General features: G+C 46.7%; 1 protein-coding gene across 13 annotated transcripts in view; it reads right to left on the bottom strand.

Moving 5' to 3' along the window:
* Positions 1 to 18,780, bottom strand: part of PTPN4 (protein tyrosine phosphatase non-receptor type 4) — a 227,045-nt gene that overhangs the window by 165,665 nt on the left and 42,600 nt on the right. For all 13 annotated transcript variants that reach the window (XM_065560477.1, XM_065560487.1, XM_065560482.1 and 10 more), the window contains one exon: positions 12,583 to 12,737. In XM_065560477.1, the coding sequence (XP_065416549.1) occupies positions 12,583 to 12,720 (138 nt within the window). In that variant the 5' untranslated portion in view covers positions 12,721 to 12,737. The remainder of the gene's footprint in view (positions 1 to 12,582; positions 12,738 to 18,780) is intronic.

Raw genomic sequence — 18,780 nt, 5'->3', positions numbered from 1 at the left:
AAACATACTAAAAGAAGGGATGTACAGTTAAGGCATCCACACAACCTAAATTTTGTCATGTAGAAACATCATGTAATCCACCATACAATTATGATTCAGGCATTTCGTGTTTCTGGTCTCAGACCAGATTAAACAGATTTTAAACTTATTTTATATTTTTTCCCTTGCAGCATCACTACATGGCAAAGTTAAGGATGTTTGGATGCCTTACTTGCGAATTTCTTATCATGTTTGGATTTCTTTTAAGTGTAAACTTAACTCTGTATTTGCTGGATTTATAATGCTTAGTTTGGGGATGATTACAATATCCCTGTAACTTTTTTCACCCTGAATTACTGATGCCTAGCCTCAACCGTAATTCCATTTTAACTTTTTTTTTTCTGGGAATTCTCTTCGTTTGTTAAAAGTTATTCAAAGTGTCCTAAGCAAACCCTGAACAAGCAACCAAAGAGAATGCTACCATGAGAGATTATAAATGATTTGGAGATATGTAGTATTAATTTTTCCATTTGAACTTTTAAAGGCAGATTCACTAGTACACCAAAGCAGTGCATAGCAATCACGGCGAAACGGTGAATCTGGCCCTCAATTTGCAATTGACCTATTGGTTTAGAGGACTGCATTACTGAGACCAGCAATACGTGAAGGTGGTCAGGGAAAGCTCAGGTCCCACATTACTGAGAACAGCAATATGTGAAGAGGATCAGGGAGAGTTAAGTCCCAAAAAGTGATTTAAAGGATCTGCCTGCACTCCTGTGTCACCTCCCCTGGCACTACTGCCCCAGCACTGTAGCCTCAGTGCACAGCAGAGGCAAGTCAGCAATGCCATGGGAAGACTTTGGAAACAATGATGCCCAAACTAGTATGCAGCCATGGAATCTTTAAAGAGTAGTGACAGCCAGGCCAAATAACCTACCAATGAGAACTCTTCATATCACCAAGACATTACAACCAATAAAATCACTGCATGTAAATTAGCTGTAGAGAAACAGTAGTGACTGGCTGAGTTTCCTCTGCTGTAACAACAGCATTCCTCATTTAAGACTTACCTGAGCTATTGACATGAGCCTGTCTGTAGCCTATACAGTCATAACAATTAGATGCAACAATCACTAAAAATTTCATTACAACCTAATTTCTTCAAATACAAACAATACACAATATTTTAATTAATTTTAAACCATATGGAAAGTTTGAAGTCTTTGTGTTGGGACAAAAAAAAGACAGAACAGGTAAGATTCTAAATTTCTTAAGTGATCCAATTTAATTTTAATGTATGAAGTAACTAACAGATTTACTTGTAAATTCCCAGAAAATTAATTAATTCCTCAGAGAGTAAGTGCTGTAAATTTGGGGACAATATGCTGTGAGGTAAAATCCCTGCTATAAGTACAAAGTGGCGTCAGCCTTAACTATAGTGTCAAAACCAGCGCCTTCATAATAGACACTAAGCATATCCAATGAGAACCTGCAAGTAGCATTTCCACATAACACCAGCTGCAGATTTAAACCACCTATGCTAGCATTCACAATAAGGGTTTGTTTCACATTGTATCCTGCCCCTTGGAGAGACCAATGCTGCATACCAGCATTCTATAAGCAGACTTCAGTAGCTAGAAAGGATGCAATTCTGCACTCAATTAAAATTACAATTCAGGTCTGTGCCACACTCACTTTTGCTTGCATTCCTAGTGATCCTCACTTATCTTATATGGAATTTTATTTATTACATATATAACTCAGACTGACTATTCTATCTTCAGACACGTTTGCTTACAACTGAGCATGTTATCAATTTTATTATTTATTATGTTAATATAATGAAGCTTTCATGTTACAAGTTTTTGAAAATCCCTTTGAATACTGTACTGCTAAAAAAATTAATGTGAAAAGTCACTAAGCATAGAAGGTAATAAACAATAAAACCACATCAAAATGTTTTGAATTGATTAGGCTTTGAGCCAGTTAAGTGGTTCATGTAATTCAATGTCACGTAGTGACAATAATGAGGCTGAAGACTTAACATAATCAAGAGGAAATATGGTGTACAAAGTAGCACAATATGAAAATTTATCTGTACTACCTGAAAGTTTCCTTTCTTCAATTAATAAGGTCCACAGTGCTATTGCAATGGGTACTTCACTTCAGCCTGCTTAGAGCTTGGAAGCAGAACCAGACTTGTCAGTTACTGGCAGGCAGGGAATATCCCGCCTCTTGAAGTTCCCTCCATTAGAGATAATTTCTACAGTGAGAATAATTCAAATCCATTTTTCTAAATTATAAACTGTGTAATACACTTTGAGAAAAAAAAAGACGGTTACTCACCGTTGTAACTGTTGTTCTTCGAGATGTGTTGCTCATATCCATTCCATTAGGTGTGTGCGCGCCGCGTGCACGATCGTCGGAAGATTTTTACCCTAGCAACACCGGCGGGTCGGCTGTGGAGCCCCCTAGAGTGGCGCCTTCATGGCGCTGAATATATACCCCAGCCGACCCGGCGCCCCCTCAGTTCCTTCTTGCCGGCTACTCCGACAGTGGGGACGGAGGGCGGGTTTGGAATGGATATGAGCAACACATCTCGAAGAACAACAGTTACAACGGTGAGTAACCGTCTTTTCTTCTTCGAGTGCTTGCTCATATCCATTCCATTAGGTGACTCCCAAGCCCAACTTAGGTGGTGGGGTCGGAGTGAGACATTGCTGTGTGCAAAACCGCTGATCCAAAGGCAGCATCGTCCCTGGACTGCTGCACTAGTGCATAGTGTTCTGTAAACGTGTGGACTGACGACCAAACCGCAGCTCTACAAATGTCCTGGATCGGAACTTGCGCCAGGAAAGCCGCCGAGGAAGCTTGTGCCCTCGTGGAGTGAGCGGTGAGGTGGGGTGCTGAGACACCTGCCAGGTCGTAGCAAGTCCGGATGCAAGACGTAATCCAGGAGGATAGGCGTTGTGATGAGACCGGTGAGCCTTTCATTCGGTCGGCCACTGCAACGAAGAGTTGCGTCGTCTTTCTAAAGGGCCTTGTGCGGTCAATATAGAAGGCCAGGGCCCTGCGTACGTCCAGAGAATGCAAACGTTGATCCTGGCGAGAAGCATGTGGTTTAGGGTGAAAGACCGGGAGAAATATATCCTGGTTGATATGAAATGGAGAAACCACCTTAGGGAGAAAGGCAGGATGTGGACGAAGCTGCACTTTATCCTTATGGAAAACTGTGTAAGGGGGCTCGGATGTAAGCGCCCTGAGTTCAGAAACGCGCCTTGCTGAGGTGATGGCTACGAGGAAGGCTGTCTTCCAGGATAGGTACAGAAGTGAACAGGTGGCCAGTGGCTCGAATGGAGGACCTGTGAGCTTGGAGAGAACCAGGTTGAGGTCCCACGTCGGAACGGGCTGACGTTGTTGTGGGTACATCCGGTCTAAGCCCTTGAGGAATCTAACGACCATCGGGTTAGAGAATACCGAGGACGCGAGCTCCCCCGGATGGAAGGCCGATATAGCGGCCAGGTGAACTCTAATTGAAGATATCGCCAACCCCTGCTGTTTTAGGGAGAGGAGATATTCCAAAATAAGAGGAATAGGTGCGTGCAATGGGGACGTGGCTCGTTGCTCGCACCAACAGGAGAACCGCTTCCACTTGGCCAAGTATGTGGTCCGTGTTGAAGGCTTCCTACTGCTCAGCAGAATCTGTTGGACAGAGTGTGAACACTGTTGCTCTGCCTGGGTGAACCATGGAGCAGCCACGCCGTGAGGTGGAGTGATTGCAGGTCGGGGTGACGCAGCCGGCCGTGGTTCTGCGTGATGAGATCCGGATACAACGGAAGCGGGATCGGTGTCTGAACCGAGAGTTCCAGCAGCGTGGTGTACCAATGTTGTCTCGGCCACGCTGGAGCGATCAGAATCACCTGTGCCTGGTCTCTGCGCAATTTGAGCAGTACCTTGTGGACCAGAGGAAACGGAGGGAAGGCATAAAACAGGTGGTCTTTCCAGGGAAGGAGAAACGCATCCGAGAGGGAGCCTGGGGCTCGACCTTGCAGGGAGCAGAACACGTGGCACTTCCTGTTGTCTCGAGATGCAAACAGGTCTATCTGGGGAAACCCCCACTTCTGGAAGACGGAATGTATGATGTCCGGACGGATAGACCACTCGTGTGTTTGAAAGGACCTGCTGAGTCGGTCCGCTAAAGTGTTCTGGACTCCAGGGAGGAACGATGCCGTGAGATGGATTGAGTGGGCGATGCAGAAGTCCCACAGGCGAATGGCCTCTTGGCATAGAATTGACGAACGTGCTCCTCCTTGCTTGTTGATGTAAAACATGGCCGTGGTGTTGTCGGTGAGAACTAACACACAGCGGCCACGTAGGAGATTGAGAAATGCCTGGCACGCCAGGCGCACCGCCATCAGTTCCCGAACATTGATGTGTAGGGCTAGCTGAGGTGCAGTCCACAGGCCCTGGGTATGGTGCTCGTTGAGATGGGCGCCCCAACCCAGAGATGAAGCGTCTGTGACCAGGTGCAGAGAGGGTTGTGGGGCGTGAAACGGCATCCCCTCGCAAACCACATTGTGATCTAGCCACCATGTGAGGGAGGTCAGGACCGAGTTCGGGATTGTGACCACCATATTCAGGCTGTCCCGATGTGGGCGGTATATTGATGACACCCAGGTCTGGAGTGGGCGAAGCCGAAGTCTGGCATGCCTGGTTACGTACGTGCAGGAAGCCATGTGACCCAGCAGGGTAAGGCATGACCTCACCGTGGTAGTTGGGAAGGCCTTGAGTCCTTGGATGAGGCTCGTGATGGTGCAAAAGCGATTGTCTGGCAGGATGGCTTGTGCGCGTCTGGAGTCTAGAACCGCACCGATGAATTCTATTCTCTGGGTAGGTTCTAGAGTGGATTTGTCCTTGTTGAGTAGGATACCCAACTTGTTGAATGTGCGCACTATTATGTGGACGTGATCGCGAACTTGTTCTTTGGTGCGACCGCGTACCAGCCAGTCGTCTAGGTACGGGAACACCTGTATCCCTTGCCGACGAAGGTACGCTGCCACGACAGCCATACATTTCGTGAACACCCGTGGGGCCGAGGATAGGCCGAAGGGAAGGACTGCAAATTGGTAGTGCACCCTGTTTACCACGAATCGCAGGAAGCGTCTGTGAGGCGTGTAAATAGCAATGTGAAAGTATGCGTCTTTCATGTCGAGGGCGGCGAACCAGTCTCCAGGATCGAGGGAAGGGATAATGGCCCCCAGAGAGACCATGCGGAACTTCAACTTTACTACGAATTTGTTGAGTCCGCGCAAGTCCAAGATGGGTCGCAGACCTCCTTTGGACTTGGGGATGAGGAAATAACGGGAGTAGAATCCCCTGCCCCTTAATTCCACTGGAACCTCCTCTATGGCCCCCATAGCGAGGAGCGTAGAAACTTCCTGTATAAGAAGTTGCTCGTGAGAAGGGTCCCTGAAGAGGGACGGGGAAGGGGGGGAGGAGGGGGGGATAGAAGAAAACTGGATAGCGTATCCCCTTTCCACCGTGCGGAGGACCCAACGGTCCGAAGTTATAAGGGACCAAGCACGGTGGAAGTGGGAGAGGCGATCCCGAAAGGAGGGGGCTGGATCCTGGGGGATGACTGGGGCGCCGTCCTCGACCGCACCTTCAAAAGTTCTGCCTGGGGCCTGAAGGTGGTCGAGGTGGCCCCTGGTTCTGGCCGGGTTGAGGGCCGGTCCACCTTCTTCTACCACCTCGCCCTCGCCTCCGGGCCGAGTCTTGTCTCTGACGAGGCGGGGGGGGGGTAGAAGCGCTGAGGTTGCGGCCTAAATGGCCTGCGCTGGGGGCCCACAACATGCATCCCCAGGGAGCGCATGATTGTTCTCGAGTCCTTGAGGCTCTGCAGGCGGGAATCCGTCTTATCCGAGAACAATCCATGCCCCTCAAAAGGCAGATCTTGTAGGGTTTGCTGCAGCTCCGGAGGCAAACCCGAAACCTGAAGCCAGGAGATCCTGCGCATAGCGATGCCCGAAGCCAGGGTCCTCGCCGCTGAGTCTGCAATGTCCAAGGAGGCCTGCAAGGAGGTCCGAGCCACCTTCTTGCCCTCCTCTACCATGGCTCCAAACTCTTCCCTGGACTCTTGGGGAATCAACTCCTTAAACTTCCCCATAGAGTTCCAGGAGTTGAAATTGTAGCGGCTCAGTAACGCCTGTTGGTTCGCCGCTCTCAGTTGTAGCCCTCCGGCTGAGTAGACCTTACGGCCAAACAGGTCGAGCCGCTTAGCCTCTTTTGATTTAGGCGCTGCAGCCTGCTGGCCGTGGCGCTCTCGTGCATTCACTGATTCCACCACCAGTGAGCACGGTTGGGGGTGGGTGTACAAGTACCCATAGTCCTTAGAGGGGACAAAGTATTTTCTTTCCACCCCTCTCGCTGTGGGTGGAATGGAGGCAGGAGTTTGCCATATCGTATCCGCATTCGATTGGATCGTGCGGATCAGAGGTAACGCCACCCTCGATGGGGCATCTGCTCCAAGGATGTTCACGATCGGGTCGTGCACCTCCACTATCTCCTCCGCCTGCAGGTCCATATTACGGGCCATCCTACGCAGGAGATCCTGGTGAGCCCGAAGATCTATCGGAGGGGGACCCGTACATGAAGTGCCCGCCACTGCCTCGTCCGGAGAGGAGGAAGAGGATGCCTCCGGTGGTACCGGATCCAAGGGGGGGTCCTGATCCCCTTGCTCTTGGGCCGGGGCATCACCTGCACTTGGGTCCCTGGTGTCGGGTGGCGTGGACACCGAAGCCTCCATGCCTCCTGGCGGAGGCCGAGAGATGGTGGATTCTGGGGCCCTTCTAACCGAGTGACCCGAGCGAGAGGTCGATGGTATTGGAGCCCCTTGTTCTTGGTGGTATGCCCACGGGGTCCAAAACGACCAGTGAGATGGTCCATGAGATTGGTCCTCTGCCATCTCCTGCCAGTGGCCGAAATTTTGTTCATCGGCGCGCCCTTGAGGGGGGTATGCCGATCTCGACAAGTCCTCCGAGGAGCGAGACACCGATCTAGACGGCCATGGCGGTGCCGAGAGAGATGAAACCATCCCGGTGGGCTGCGGTGCCGCACGGTGCCGGTCCGGAGATGATCTATCTCCGCGCGGTGCCGGCGATCGGTGCCGGGACCGCGACCGGTGCCGATGACCTCGTCGGTGCCGGGAGTCGGATCTGGACCTCGACGAGGACCTGGAGTATGCCCGGTGCCGGGAGCGACCCCTCGACGTCGAGCGCCGACCGTAGCGGTGCCGAGAACTACGTCTCGACGTTGATCGGTGCCGACGATCATAGCGGTGCCGAGACGTAGAGCGGTGCCGCGAAGTAGATCTTGGCCGCGAGTACGACCGGTGCCGAGACGATATTCGGCGCCGGGACTGCGAGCGGCGTGGGGACCTGCTTCGGGACCTGGACCGGTGCCGAGGTTCCAGCCCCTGTGATGGTGGGCGCATCAAAGCAGGTTTCCCCCTCGACTGGACCGGGCGAGTCAACGGTGCAGTCGGTGCCGGTGGCTGAGGCGGTGCCGGCTCCGTGAGAGCTATTAAGTCTCTCGCCGCCGCGAAGGTCTCTGGAGTCGACGGGAGGCACTGTATCACCGCCGGCCTGGGGGGAGACGCTATTTGCACCGGACTCAACGGCCTCGGCGCCGGAGTCGACGGTGCCGGAGGCAACTGTTTCCGTTGCTCCACCGGTGGACGCGGCTCTACCCCCGACACTGGGGGAGCTGGCGTCTTCGGCACTGATGTCCCCGTCTTATGGGCTTTTTTATGCCCTGGGGATAAGGACCGGCGCCGAGGCACTTGCTGTGTCTGCGGTGCCGACGAGGTCCGGTGCCGGGGAGGCTTGTCTGACGCCACTCGCGTGGTCGTCGCAGCCGGTGCCGCCGGGGCACTGCGCACCGAGGTGCTAGGTGCCGGGGCCTTGCTCGTGGAAGGAGCGTCCGGGCTAAGAGCCGCCTCCATCAGAAGTTGCCTGAGCCGAAAGTCCCGCTCCTTCTTCGTTCTCGGACGAAAGGCCTTACAGATTTTACACTTGTCTGTCTGGTGTGACTCTCCCAGGCACTTCAGACAAGATTCGTGCGGGTCGCTCGTGGGCATAGGTTTAGCGCAGGAGGCGCACAGCTTGAAGCCGGGAGCGTTGGGCATGAGCCCGGCCCCGCGGCCGGGGGAGAAAGGGGGGAGACGACCCCCTTAACCCCCTGGACTATTTAGAACAACTTTACAACTACTTAACTAACTTACAACAAACTCTAAGACTATAACTATAACTACAACTATGATACAACAATAAAAGCTAGGGAAAGTGGAGAACAGCTAAGCAGCGCTCCACAGTTCCAACGACCGTCAGGGGCGGTAAGAAGGAACTGAGGGGGCGCCGGGTCGGCTGGGGTATATATTCAGCGCCATGAAGGCGCCACTCTAGGGGGCTCCACAGCCGACCCGCCGGTGTTGCTAGGGTAAAAATCTTCCGACGATCGTGCACGCGGCGCGCACACACCTAATGGAATGGATATGAGCAAGCACTCGAAGAAGAATATAACAATTTCTTCTATTGCTGAGCATGGTAAATTCCACATAACACCAACAAATCCAAATCTATGGATGTCAATACCCATCTCTATTCTGAATGATCTATTTGTCTCCAAGGTGGACCAGATCTGCAGATCTTATTACTTGAAAAAAAGAAATTTTAGGTTGGCACAGAATTTTTCTTCTTCATGCTAAGGTCTACAGATCTGTTGTGATGGGATTTTCACAGCAACATGCTTCCAGAGTAGAAAGCAAGATGATCCTTAATTGTGGGCACCCAAAACAAGGTACAGTGTGTGTACCCATCATCTTCGTCTGAGCACTAAGGCATGCAGAAGAAACGTTTGCATTGGCACAGTCTGTGTTGTATCCAGTTCTTACAATCATGACTCATGGGGAAGCAGACAGGGAAAAAATCACTGAACTCTGCAGTTACAGATGCAGTTGCTGGTGTGGACTATAAGGATGTAAGCATGATTATCCATCTGTCGCATTGTCCTTCTGGCTTCACTTCGCCCATGGAGATGGAGGAAGGGGCAGAGCTGTTTGCCCCAGGGCCAGTTTTTTCCTCAATCCTGCCTTTTTTCCTGCCAGGGAGCAATACTGCTGCAACTTGTCCAGCAGAGCTGGTCTCTTCAATCCTGCTGGGCTCCTTTCCAGCCCAAGGGAGGACGACAACTGAGGTGATCCCGCCTAGACTGGGCAGTAAGGGATCTTGCACTTTGTCCACAAAGCCAGACAAAGTTCCCCAATCACACATGAGGTAAGGGACTGACGTAGGGACACAGAGACCCCTCCTTTTGCCTCTAGTTTTTCTCAGACTAGCATTCTTCCTAAAGCCTGCAGGGGCACCAGCCCCTACAAACACTTTAGATGGGGAAGCGCACAATCTGCTCACAAATAAAATGGAGATCTGGGAATCAGACAGACAAATTATTGAACCAAACTGTTAGTCTAAACAGTTGGAATTTTCCTCAAAGTTCTGCAACTGTGATAATAGTGTCAATGCAGAAGTGAGTAGAGTCAGTGTGTGTAGAATCCCAATTTTCACTCTGCTGGCATACCCTTCCTCCAGAAAACTCTGTATAATAGAACCATCATTGATTTCCGGGGTGGGAAGAAAGTTCTGCTTCTCCTTCACTCAAAAAGAAAAAGCTTCAACCAGAAATTTTTGGGCCAATCCAGTAGTTGGGGGCAAGGTGGTATTTGATACCCCAACCCACAGCCAGCCACTAATGATCTTCTCTCAGGGGTGGCCTGCACCTTCCTCCCTGCTATAAATTGTAGGGGGATTCCCCTGGGCTCCCTCATGACAGCAGGCAGTTGTGAGATGTGAAGGGGGTGGGGGCAGTGCAAAAATCCCATCAACTTAAAAAAAAAATGAATATGCCCCTCAGGGATTATAGGAAATCCTGATCCCCACCTTTTTAAAAATTAATTGCCCAAAGCAAAGGCTGGGATGGAATAACGCTGTACAACAATGTGTAGGTTAAGTGCATTACCCTTTCACTGTAAGTGAATTAGGTTCAAACCAGGAATGTCTAAAATGACAAGTTTGATGGTCTCTTCTTAATCACTGGCTAGCACTGATCTTTCTCACAAAGCTAAACAATTCTGCATAACTGAGGGCTTCTCTTCAGGTCACTGCAAAGCGCACCAGACGGGTGTGATCTGTAAAGTGCACTAACATGCTGCACTCTAACTGCCCTATGTAGACCCTGCTGGAGTACTCTAAAAGGTATATTATTCACGTTCATGTACTTCTGTTTGAAATCGGACTTCATCAACGCAAATTAGGTGTAGTGTGTGTCAGCAGGTCTATAGGCGCAATCAGAGTGATGCACATTAGTGCATTTTACAAATCACACCCCTCTATTGTTCTGCTGGCACCCGTGTAGACAAGCCCTGACATTTTGTGGTTACTGGATGACCCGAATAGAAGGGACAAAGAGGGCCACAGATCAGGATCTTGGTTTATTGGCAAAGTTGCATAAAGAAACTTGCCAGCTCTATGCACAGACTCTGATCCTAATAGTAATTATTAAAGATACAATTTGGTCATGGAGGTCACGGATTACATGACTTTAACAGATATTTGTGACTTCTTCGGCTCCGGCTGTCAGCCCCAGGCAGCAGAGCTCTGGCTTCAGCTTCAGTCCCACCATGACCATACCCTGATTTTGTCCTTTTTTGCCACATAAACGTTCCATTAATTGTACTTAATTTTACCATGACAAAATTGGAACCATAGTGATTACAAATAATTATTTCCTATCATTCAAAGAGAGAAATAACAGTGTTATGTGAAAACTCAATTTCTCCTGGAGGGCATATTTCCTCTATCTTCCAATCTTGGCAGCTCTCATTTGTTTCTACATTACACTGAACTTTTACAACCCTTTTGCGATGGGTAACGGCAGAGATGATGTTGGTGATTTATTTTTCTTCCAGAAGTTTATAATGACATTCATTTTGTTCAGAAATGCCATCCCAATAATGTTAAACTGCAATACAAACATATTTTATTTTAATCTTTTAAAAATCTCTATGCATAAAAGAGGCTGCGAAAAGACTGGAGATGCTTTATTGCTACTTGGTTTCTGAAAGAAGAGATAAAAATTCAGTTTTTATTCTGTACTTTAAATGAAATAATCACACTCAGTTACATGATTCTCTCTCTTATATCCCAAATAACTTCCCAACTGCTAAACTAAACAGCTGTTCATATTTTTAAAATTAAAATTTCTCTGCTTACAACTTCCTAAAAATGTCATTCCAACAGAAAAAATATTCAAACATATCTATGATTCACCAGAGTGAAGCTCCTTCTCAACTCCACTTCACCTTTATTCCCCGCTCCCAATCAGCCATCATGCTGCTCATTTACCTAACCCTCTGAAATCTTCAGTCTTTTCTAGTCTTGATTAATCATAATAATCCTGCCATCTGCAAATTTTGCCACCACATTGTTCACTTTTTTTTCAGATCACTGATAAATATAAATTGAACATCTGTCCTTATAAGAATGGGGATTGCACTATTAACCTTTTGCCATGTTGAGAATATTTTTTCTTTTTTAGCAAGTTTCTAACCCATGACAGTACTTTAGCTTTCATTCCATGACAACTTTCGTGTTCTTGAATAGCTTTTTGTAAGGGTCTTTGTCAAATGTTTTTTGAATGTCCAAATACCGTAAATAAACATATATACGTGTACAAGAACGCACAATTTCATTTTATCTATTCTATATTCTCAATCCAACCCAGTTTTTAAAAGAAAACTGCCTTCCAAATATTTATACACTGACTCCATCACTACATTTGTAATTATTTTGCCAATATCATTCATCAACTAATTGGCCATTGGTTTCCTGGTTCTTCTCTCATACCCTTCTTTAAGGTATATACTATGTATGTCTTTTTAAGAAAAGATAACAATACTGGGAACTAAACAGAATATAATCTGAGAAAAGCAGAGGAGAAAGAGATATGATGATATTCAGAAAAATCTATAAATTCAATAGTAAATACGATTACATTAACTTATCTAAACATATTAAATATAGTCAAGAATGTAGATAGCATTACAAATGATACACGTGTTTAAAATGCAAACACTTGACAAACAATTAGAGCCTGTTCCTGCTTCCATTCAACTCAATGTGAAAACTACCATTGGCTTCATCATGCAGTATAGGGGCCCTAAAGAGAAACTGGATCAGATAGCAGAAGACTATGCTCCTAACACTCAATTCTCAAACAGAGTGTTTGTACTGTATTTACAGAGGATGCCAAAACTGATGAGGTACACAAGATGGCTAATTATACACATGTGCAAGCATGTTTGTTCAAATATAGTATCTCGCTTTATTAAGGTGTTTTTGTTTTTTTTATTTAACACTTTTCATGTCTTGTTTGGAGGTCAAACTTATGACACAGTTCAGTGAAGAAAAGTAAATACTTGGTATATACAAATTAAAGCAGGTACACAGTGAAACTGTTACTAAATTAAATAATACATATAACTGTACTTACATGAACTCTGAAAGCTTGTACAGTGTTATCCAGGAGAAGAATATTGCAGACCACCTCTGTATGTTGTCTGTCTCGTGCCAGCTCAGACGCTCGTACATTGTAGGTTCTGCCAGCAGGCAATCGGAAACGTGCGGTCATTACTATCCACACAAGGTCTTTAGAAAAAACAAAAATGAAAGAAGAAATCCTGTAACTGATATAACTTTAAGAAAGCAAAAGCGCATGACTTAGAAGAAAGCTAATTTCATAAGGAAGCCATTCTGTTGAAAAAGAGACTTATCAAACACATTTCCTATTTCTGTATAAAATGAAAATTAGTAATAAAACCCTGGTACCTAATAATGAAGTATAATATTGCTGCAGTCTTTTTTCAAATCTGAAATGGAAGTTAATTACCTGTACAGTAATTGGAGTTCTTTAAGATGTTTTGTCCATATGAGTATTCCAGTCTAGATGTAAATGTGCCCCACGGGCCAGAGATTACAGATTTTTTGCTCACATTGTCTATCTGGTCTATACACGATCACCCTTGTGCCTATTATTGAAGGTATAAAGAGCAGAGCAGGCTCAATCACCACTCCAGTTCCTTCTCTATCATGGTTTCCATAATATTACAGAGGGACTCTGAAGCAGAGGGGAAAGGGGGCAAGTCATGGAATACACATTTGAATGACATCTCAAAGAACTCCAGTTACTTTACAGCAGTGGTCCCCAAACTTTTGAGGGTTGCGCCCCTCTGCTTCCCCCACCAGAGCCAGGTCCAGGAGTGGGGCCGGGACTCCGGGAGGGGGAAGGAGGAGATGCGGGAAGGCATGAGGGGGCCAAAGCTGGGGCCTCACCTGGGCATGGGGCTGGGGCCGCAGTGAGGGGCTGAGGCTGGGGGCCCGTGGCCAGATGCAGGTCCACTCCAGTCCCCAGCCTCGTCCTCGGGCCAGGATCAGAGCCACGGCCAAGGGCTGAGAGCAGAGCCACAGCTGGGCCCACGGCCAAGTGTGGAGCTGCACCGAGGCTGGGGACGGGGTCAGGCATGGGGCTGGGAGCTGGAGCCATGCACTAGGACCACGGCTGGGGGCAGGGCTGGGTGGTGCTCCCTTTCCTCTGTGACCCCCTAGGGGGGTGCACCCCACAGTTTGGGGACCTCTACTCTACAGCTAAGTAACCGTCCCTTCTTTCTTCTTCAAGTATTTGTCCATAAGTGTATTCCACTCTAGGTGACTTCCAAGCAGTGATCTAAATATCTACCACAGACTGAAAGACTGCCCTACCAAAAGAGGCATCAGCTGCAGAAGTTGCTACCAACTCAATGTCTGGAGAAGGTATTCTGGAACCCCATGTGCCAGCTTTACAGATATCACTAATGCAGACATTCCTGAGGGAAACTACCAAGATCACCCAGGTCCTGGCTGAATTAACCCTAATATTAGCTGGCGAAACTACCTTTGTCAATCATAACATAGCTTAATGTATTCCAACACCCACTTTGATAACCTTTGGGTGGAAATAGGAGTACTCCTCATCTTCGAAATGAGGAAGGAAATGAAGAGTCTCGGAGAAGACCAAAAGAGCTTCTGTCTCTGAAGATAAAAGGCAAGGACCCTTTGAATATCCAGGGTCTGTAATCTAGCTTCATCATGATTAGAATATGGTTTCGGGAAAAATATTGGCAAAAGAATACCGATGCAAATGAAACTCAGACCAACCTTACGTATAAACTTTGGGTGAGGTCTGAGGGATACCTTGTCGATGTAGAAGAATGTGTAAGGGACAGTTCGCAATGAAATCTTTCTCTCCCACCCTTCCAGCTGATGTGGTCACAATGAAGAAGGGCGGTCTTGATAGACAAGTGAAAGAAAGAACATGAAGCCCAGGGTTCAAATTGGGCCTCTGTAAAAGCTGTCAAAACCCAGCTCCCTCTTCCTCCTGGGTGAAAGGAAATACCTGGAATAGAAACCTTTCCCTCTTTAAGGTGGAAGCACCTCTTTATTACTTAAGAGATGAGAAGCCTCTCATAAGAGGGGTCCCTGAAAAGGGACAGAGAAGGTGTGTGTGTGGGGAGGAGGAAACAGGTGTAGTATGGAACTGAACTGCATAATCAGATGTTATGAACTCCAAGACCCATTCGTCCATTATGTTGTTCCATGACCCCTGAAACAGGACAAGGGTTTTCCAAATAGCAGGGAAGAAGGCAGCGGCAGATCCAGAAGAAAGATTGGTTTGCAGCTCTCGACCAGCATCTCAAAAGGAATGTTTACTAGTTGTGACTGGCTGTGAAGAAAAAGCAGGAGCTGTAGACCACCTCTTCTGAAACCATGGCTGCTTCCTGGGGGGGTTCACTAGGCCTCTAGCAGTAGAAACCAGGTGGCATAGTCTTTTGTCTAGGGAAAGGCTGAGGTTTATACTATTTCCTCTTCGTTGCAGGACCATATGTGCCGAGGGACAAAAGAGCTGCACTGAATCCTTGCGATTAGTCTTCCAACTGAAACGATTTGGTCCTTCAAATGGAAGAACCTCCACTGTGGCTTGGACCTCTCTTGGGATTCCAAGCAATTGAAGCCACAATGATGCATCACTACGGATGCTGGCATTAAGCACACTGGTTATTTTAAACTGCTGGCTTGAAAAAGAATTATTTTTTCAGACAGAAAGTCTAAAGGTTTCACTTCCCTTTCTCATGGGACCACGCTGGAATGCTTAGTCCATTCATTTATAGCCATCTCCACAACAGAGCCAAGCCCCAGCTAGGAGTACAGATATTACATCCATTTGGATGGCACATAATATTCCCTGTCTTTTGTCTTAGAATTTGGGTCAATGGAAGCTGGAGTCTGCCAGACTGTTTTCACAGGCTCGAAAGGACCTCGTTAATGGACAGAACAACTCACCCTGACCGAGTCTCGTGTAAAATGACTAAAAGTTTGTGAGGAGCCGTCTGAATTTCCTCCAGAGGAATTTACAGTGCATCAGCTACCCTTTTCATGAGGTCCTGAAAGCTCCTACAGTCAATGGGGCATGATGATGCTGAAGGGATTACTGTCTCATCCAGAGAAAAGGAGATGACTAATGGTGCCTGCATGTCCTCCTCTGTAGGATGTTCTTCCTCCTCTGAGAGAAATTTGATGAGTTTTCACTGGAGGATCCTGAGGCTGGGTGAACTGTTGCCTGAGTCAGTCTCTCAGTGTGACGATGTATGAAGCTAGTGTGCCCAAGTATGCTTATTGGGCACAGTACCTTCATACATAAATGTATACTTCCTGACAATAAAGGGGACTCAGGTTTATTAGAGACCTGCAGGTCCTTCAGTACCAGTGCTAATGAAGTTTGCTCAGTTCCAAATGCTTCCCCAGAACCAATGGTTTAGCAGGTGCCAAACATTTACTTGATGCCAATGAAGTAGAAGCAGCTGGGGCCGACTTCACTGGTACTGAAGAGGCCTGCATACCAAGGGACTCAGCATTTGGAGCAGGCATAGAGCCCTTGTGCCGCCGTACTGAAAATTTGGTACCATGATCCTTCAAAGCCACAGTAGTATCCATACTGGGCCACAGGGTCTCTCTAGAAGCGAAGAGGAGATTTTGACCTCTTCCCCCTCCCATCTTCCCCAAAGATTTCATGGGGATGTGTGCTCCTCATCTCTTTGGAGAAGTGTTTCTCACTACCTTCTTGTAACTCCCACTGAGACTTCCTACAGCTCTCCTTCGAGGAACAGTCCCTGAAACTAATGGACAGAGCACTCTTCAATCCTGCAGTCTGTTATACAGGGGGGTGAAGTGTGTCCAGATGGGCTTGGGTCTAAGGGTGCCCATATGGAGCAGACTAACAAATACACCTGTAGCCTTGGTTCCCTGGATTCTTTTTGTTCTTCCACAGAACAACTTGCACACACAGCATTTAGCAGGGACATATGACTCCCCCCTAAACAAAAAAGGCTATGAGTTGTGATCACTTTTGAAGGGAAAAGCTCCTTCACAGAGACTCTCAAAATATAAATCCAGGGGATTTGGGGCATTACAAAAAACCTCCTTTACTAGAAAACTAAGGGGAGAAGAGAGTTATAACTCCCTCAAACTATGTAATAGAACTATAATTTAAATGCCAAAAGGCAATTTTACACTACCCTATACTACATAAGAACAATTGACTAAAAAAAGTATCTACAGAATGTTCTACAAAATGTTATAAGGTAAGCTAAACAAGTGAGGCTCGGAAGTGCTCCATCTCAGGCCAAGAAACTGGAGTGGCATTTAGTCCAGCGCCACTGTCTACGCCGTAAGTAGTCAGTGTGCATGCGTGGCCCAGATGGACACTGCTAGCAAAATATCTGCAATCTCTAGCACGTGCACACCTATAGTGGAATAAATATATGGTTAAGCACTTGAAGAAATGTAGGATCTGTATTCAAAACTGTAATTCAAAACTCACTCTGTAATCTCTCCTTTATTTAACATGCATGTATATTTTGATCAAAGTTCTCCTTATATTTAATGCAAATAATATGCTTACCAAAAGGTTAGATGAAATAAATATAGGGCCAGATCCAAAGCCCCACTGAAGTCAGACTTTTTAAGAGTTACAACAAGTGTCATTGCAATACCAAATCTTTCAGATAACCAACTGTGAGGTTATCACAATATGCTTTAGGACTATGTTAGGGGTTATTAATTTCTCAAGGAGGTTTAAATCATTTGCTGAACACCAACATGTCAGAAATTTAGGATAATATTGGCACAACATGGGCCATTCCCCACCTCAGGATGGACAGCGGTCTGCTGTGAGTGGACCCAACTGCTGGATCCTATGTGCTCCTGAACCAACTGGGACTGGGCAGAGCTAGATCACTGTTGCTAGCTCAGGGTCTTTGAGGCACACTCCTGGATGCAGATGTCATTCCTGCAACCCTTCCTTGGAACATGGGGCTCTTCATTCCAGACCTCTTATACCCTGGAACCAGCAACTGAGTCTTCCTGATTCCCCAGTTGTTTATAAACAATCCCTCAGAGTTTCCCACTGGGTGCTCTGAGCTTCTTAATTAACCAAGTCAGGAACAATGTGACAGGCAAACAAAGAATACAAGGAATTTCTTAGCCATGAGAACTTTACTAAACAGCCCTAGAAAGTTACAGGTCTTTGGAAGACTACCTAAACAACCTCGTGGGTGTGTGTGACACCCTGTACCCCATGTTCACCACTTTTATATTGTTATGATATATTTTGTACAAAGTAAGCCTTGTGAGGTATCATTTGAAAACTCAATCTACTCAACATCACTGTTCTGTTAAAATGTGCATATCAACTTTGTATATGGAGCTATGAGATTTTACTATATGCTTGTTACTGAAATATGCTGTAGTTCTGGGTAATGCCCTCAGACCATTTTCTCAAAGACAAAGGCACACTGTCATGCCAGCTAGGTGCTAAAAGGCCATTATCTGGCATTGAAGAGTCACCAGCAGAGGAGTTGTAAACCAGAAATTTACAATTCACCTGAAGGACAGCTGGCAGCTCACCTATGCTATGGAACTGCTGATCCGATGACCCAACAAAGACTTTTCCAGTACAAAGGGTCAGAGTATAAGAAGGGGGAAAAAATGCCTCTAGACCCCTCTCCTTCTATCTTTACTTATGGTAGCAAGAACGCTTGAAAGACAAAAGGAAGCATCATTGAACTGGGGGGGAGTGGAGGTTTTTCCAGCCAGTACAGTCTGCTGAAGCTTTTGGGAGAGAGAAACCTTTTTGCTTTTAAGTTTATTAGCCTTAGTAACGTTTAGGAATTCGCTTGCATGTTTTTCTTTTAATTTCTTTTGTAATCAAGTCTGACTTTTATGCCTTAACATTTGTAAATCACTTAAAATCTATCTTTCTCTAGTTAATAAACTTGTTTTGTTGTTTTCTCTAAACCAGTGTATTTGATTGAAGTGTTTGGGACATCTCTACTCAAGTCAACAGGCTGGTGCATATTCATTACTGATTGTTAGAATGACAGATTATTTGCGAGCTTTCACTATTTAGAAGAGCCCTGGACATGAAAGATACACATTTCTGGGGTTCAGACTGGGGATATGCGAGTGTCACCCTGTATCTATTCATGAATGGCTGGGAAAGCATTCATGTAAACATCTGGGAGTGATTTTATATGCTAGTTGCTGCGCATGAGCAGGCCAGGAGTGGCTGTTCTGACAGTAAAGCAGTGTAAAAGGCATC

This window comes from Chrysemys picta, chromosome 11 (genome assembly GCF_011386835.1).
Source record: "Chrysemys picta bellii isolate R12L10 chromosome 11, ASM1138683v2, whole genome shotgun sequence".
NCBI lineage: Eukaryota > Metazoa > Chordata > Testudines > Emydidae > Chrysemys > Chrysemys picta.
This window is presented reverse-complemented; position numbering and strand designations above follow the sequence as displayed.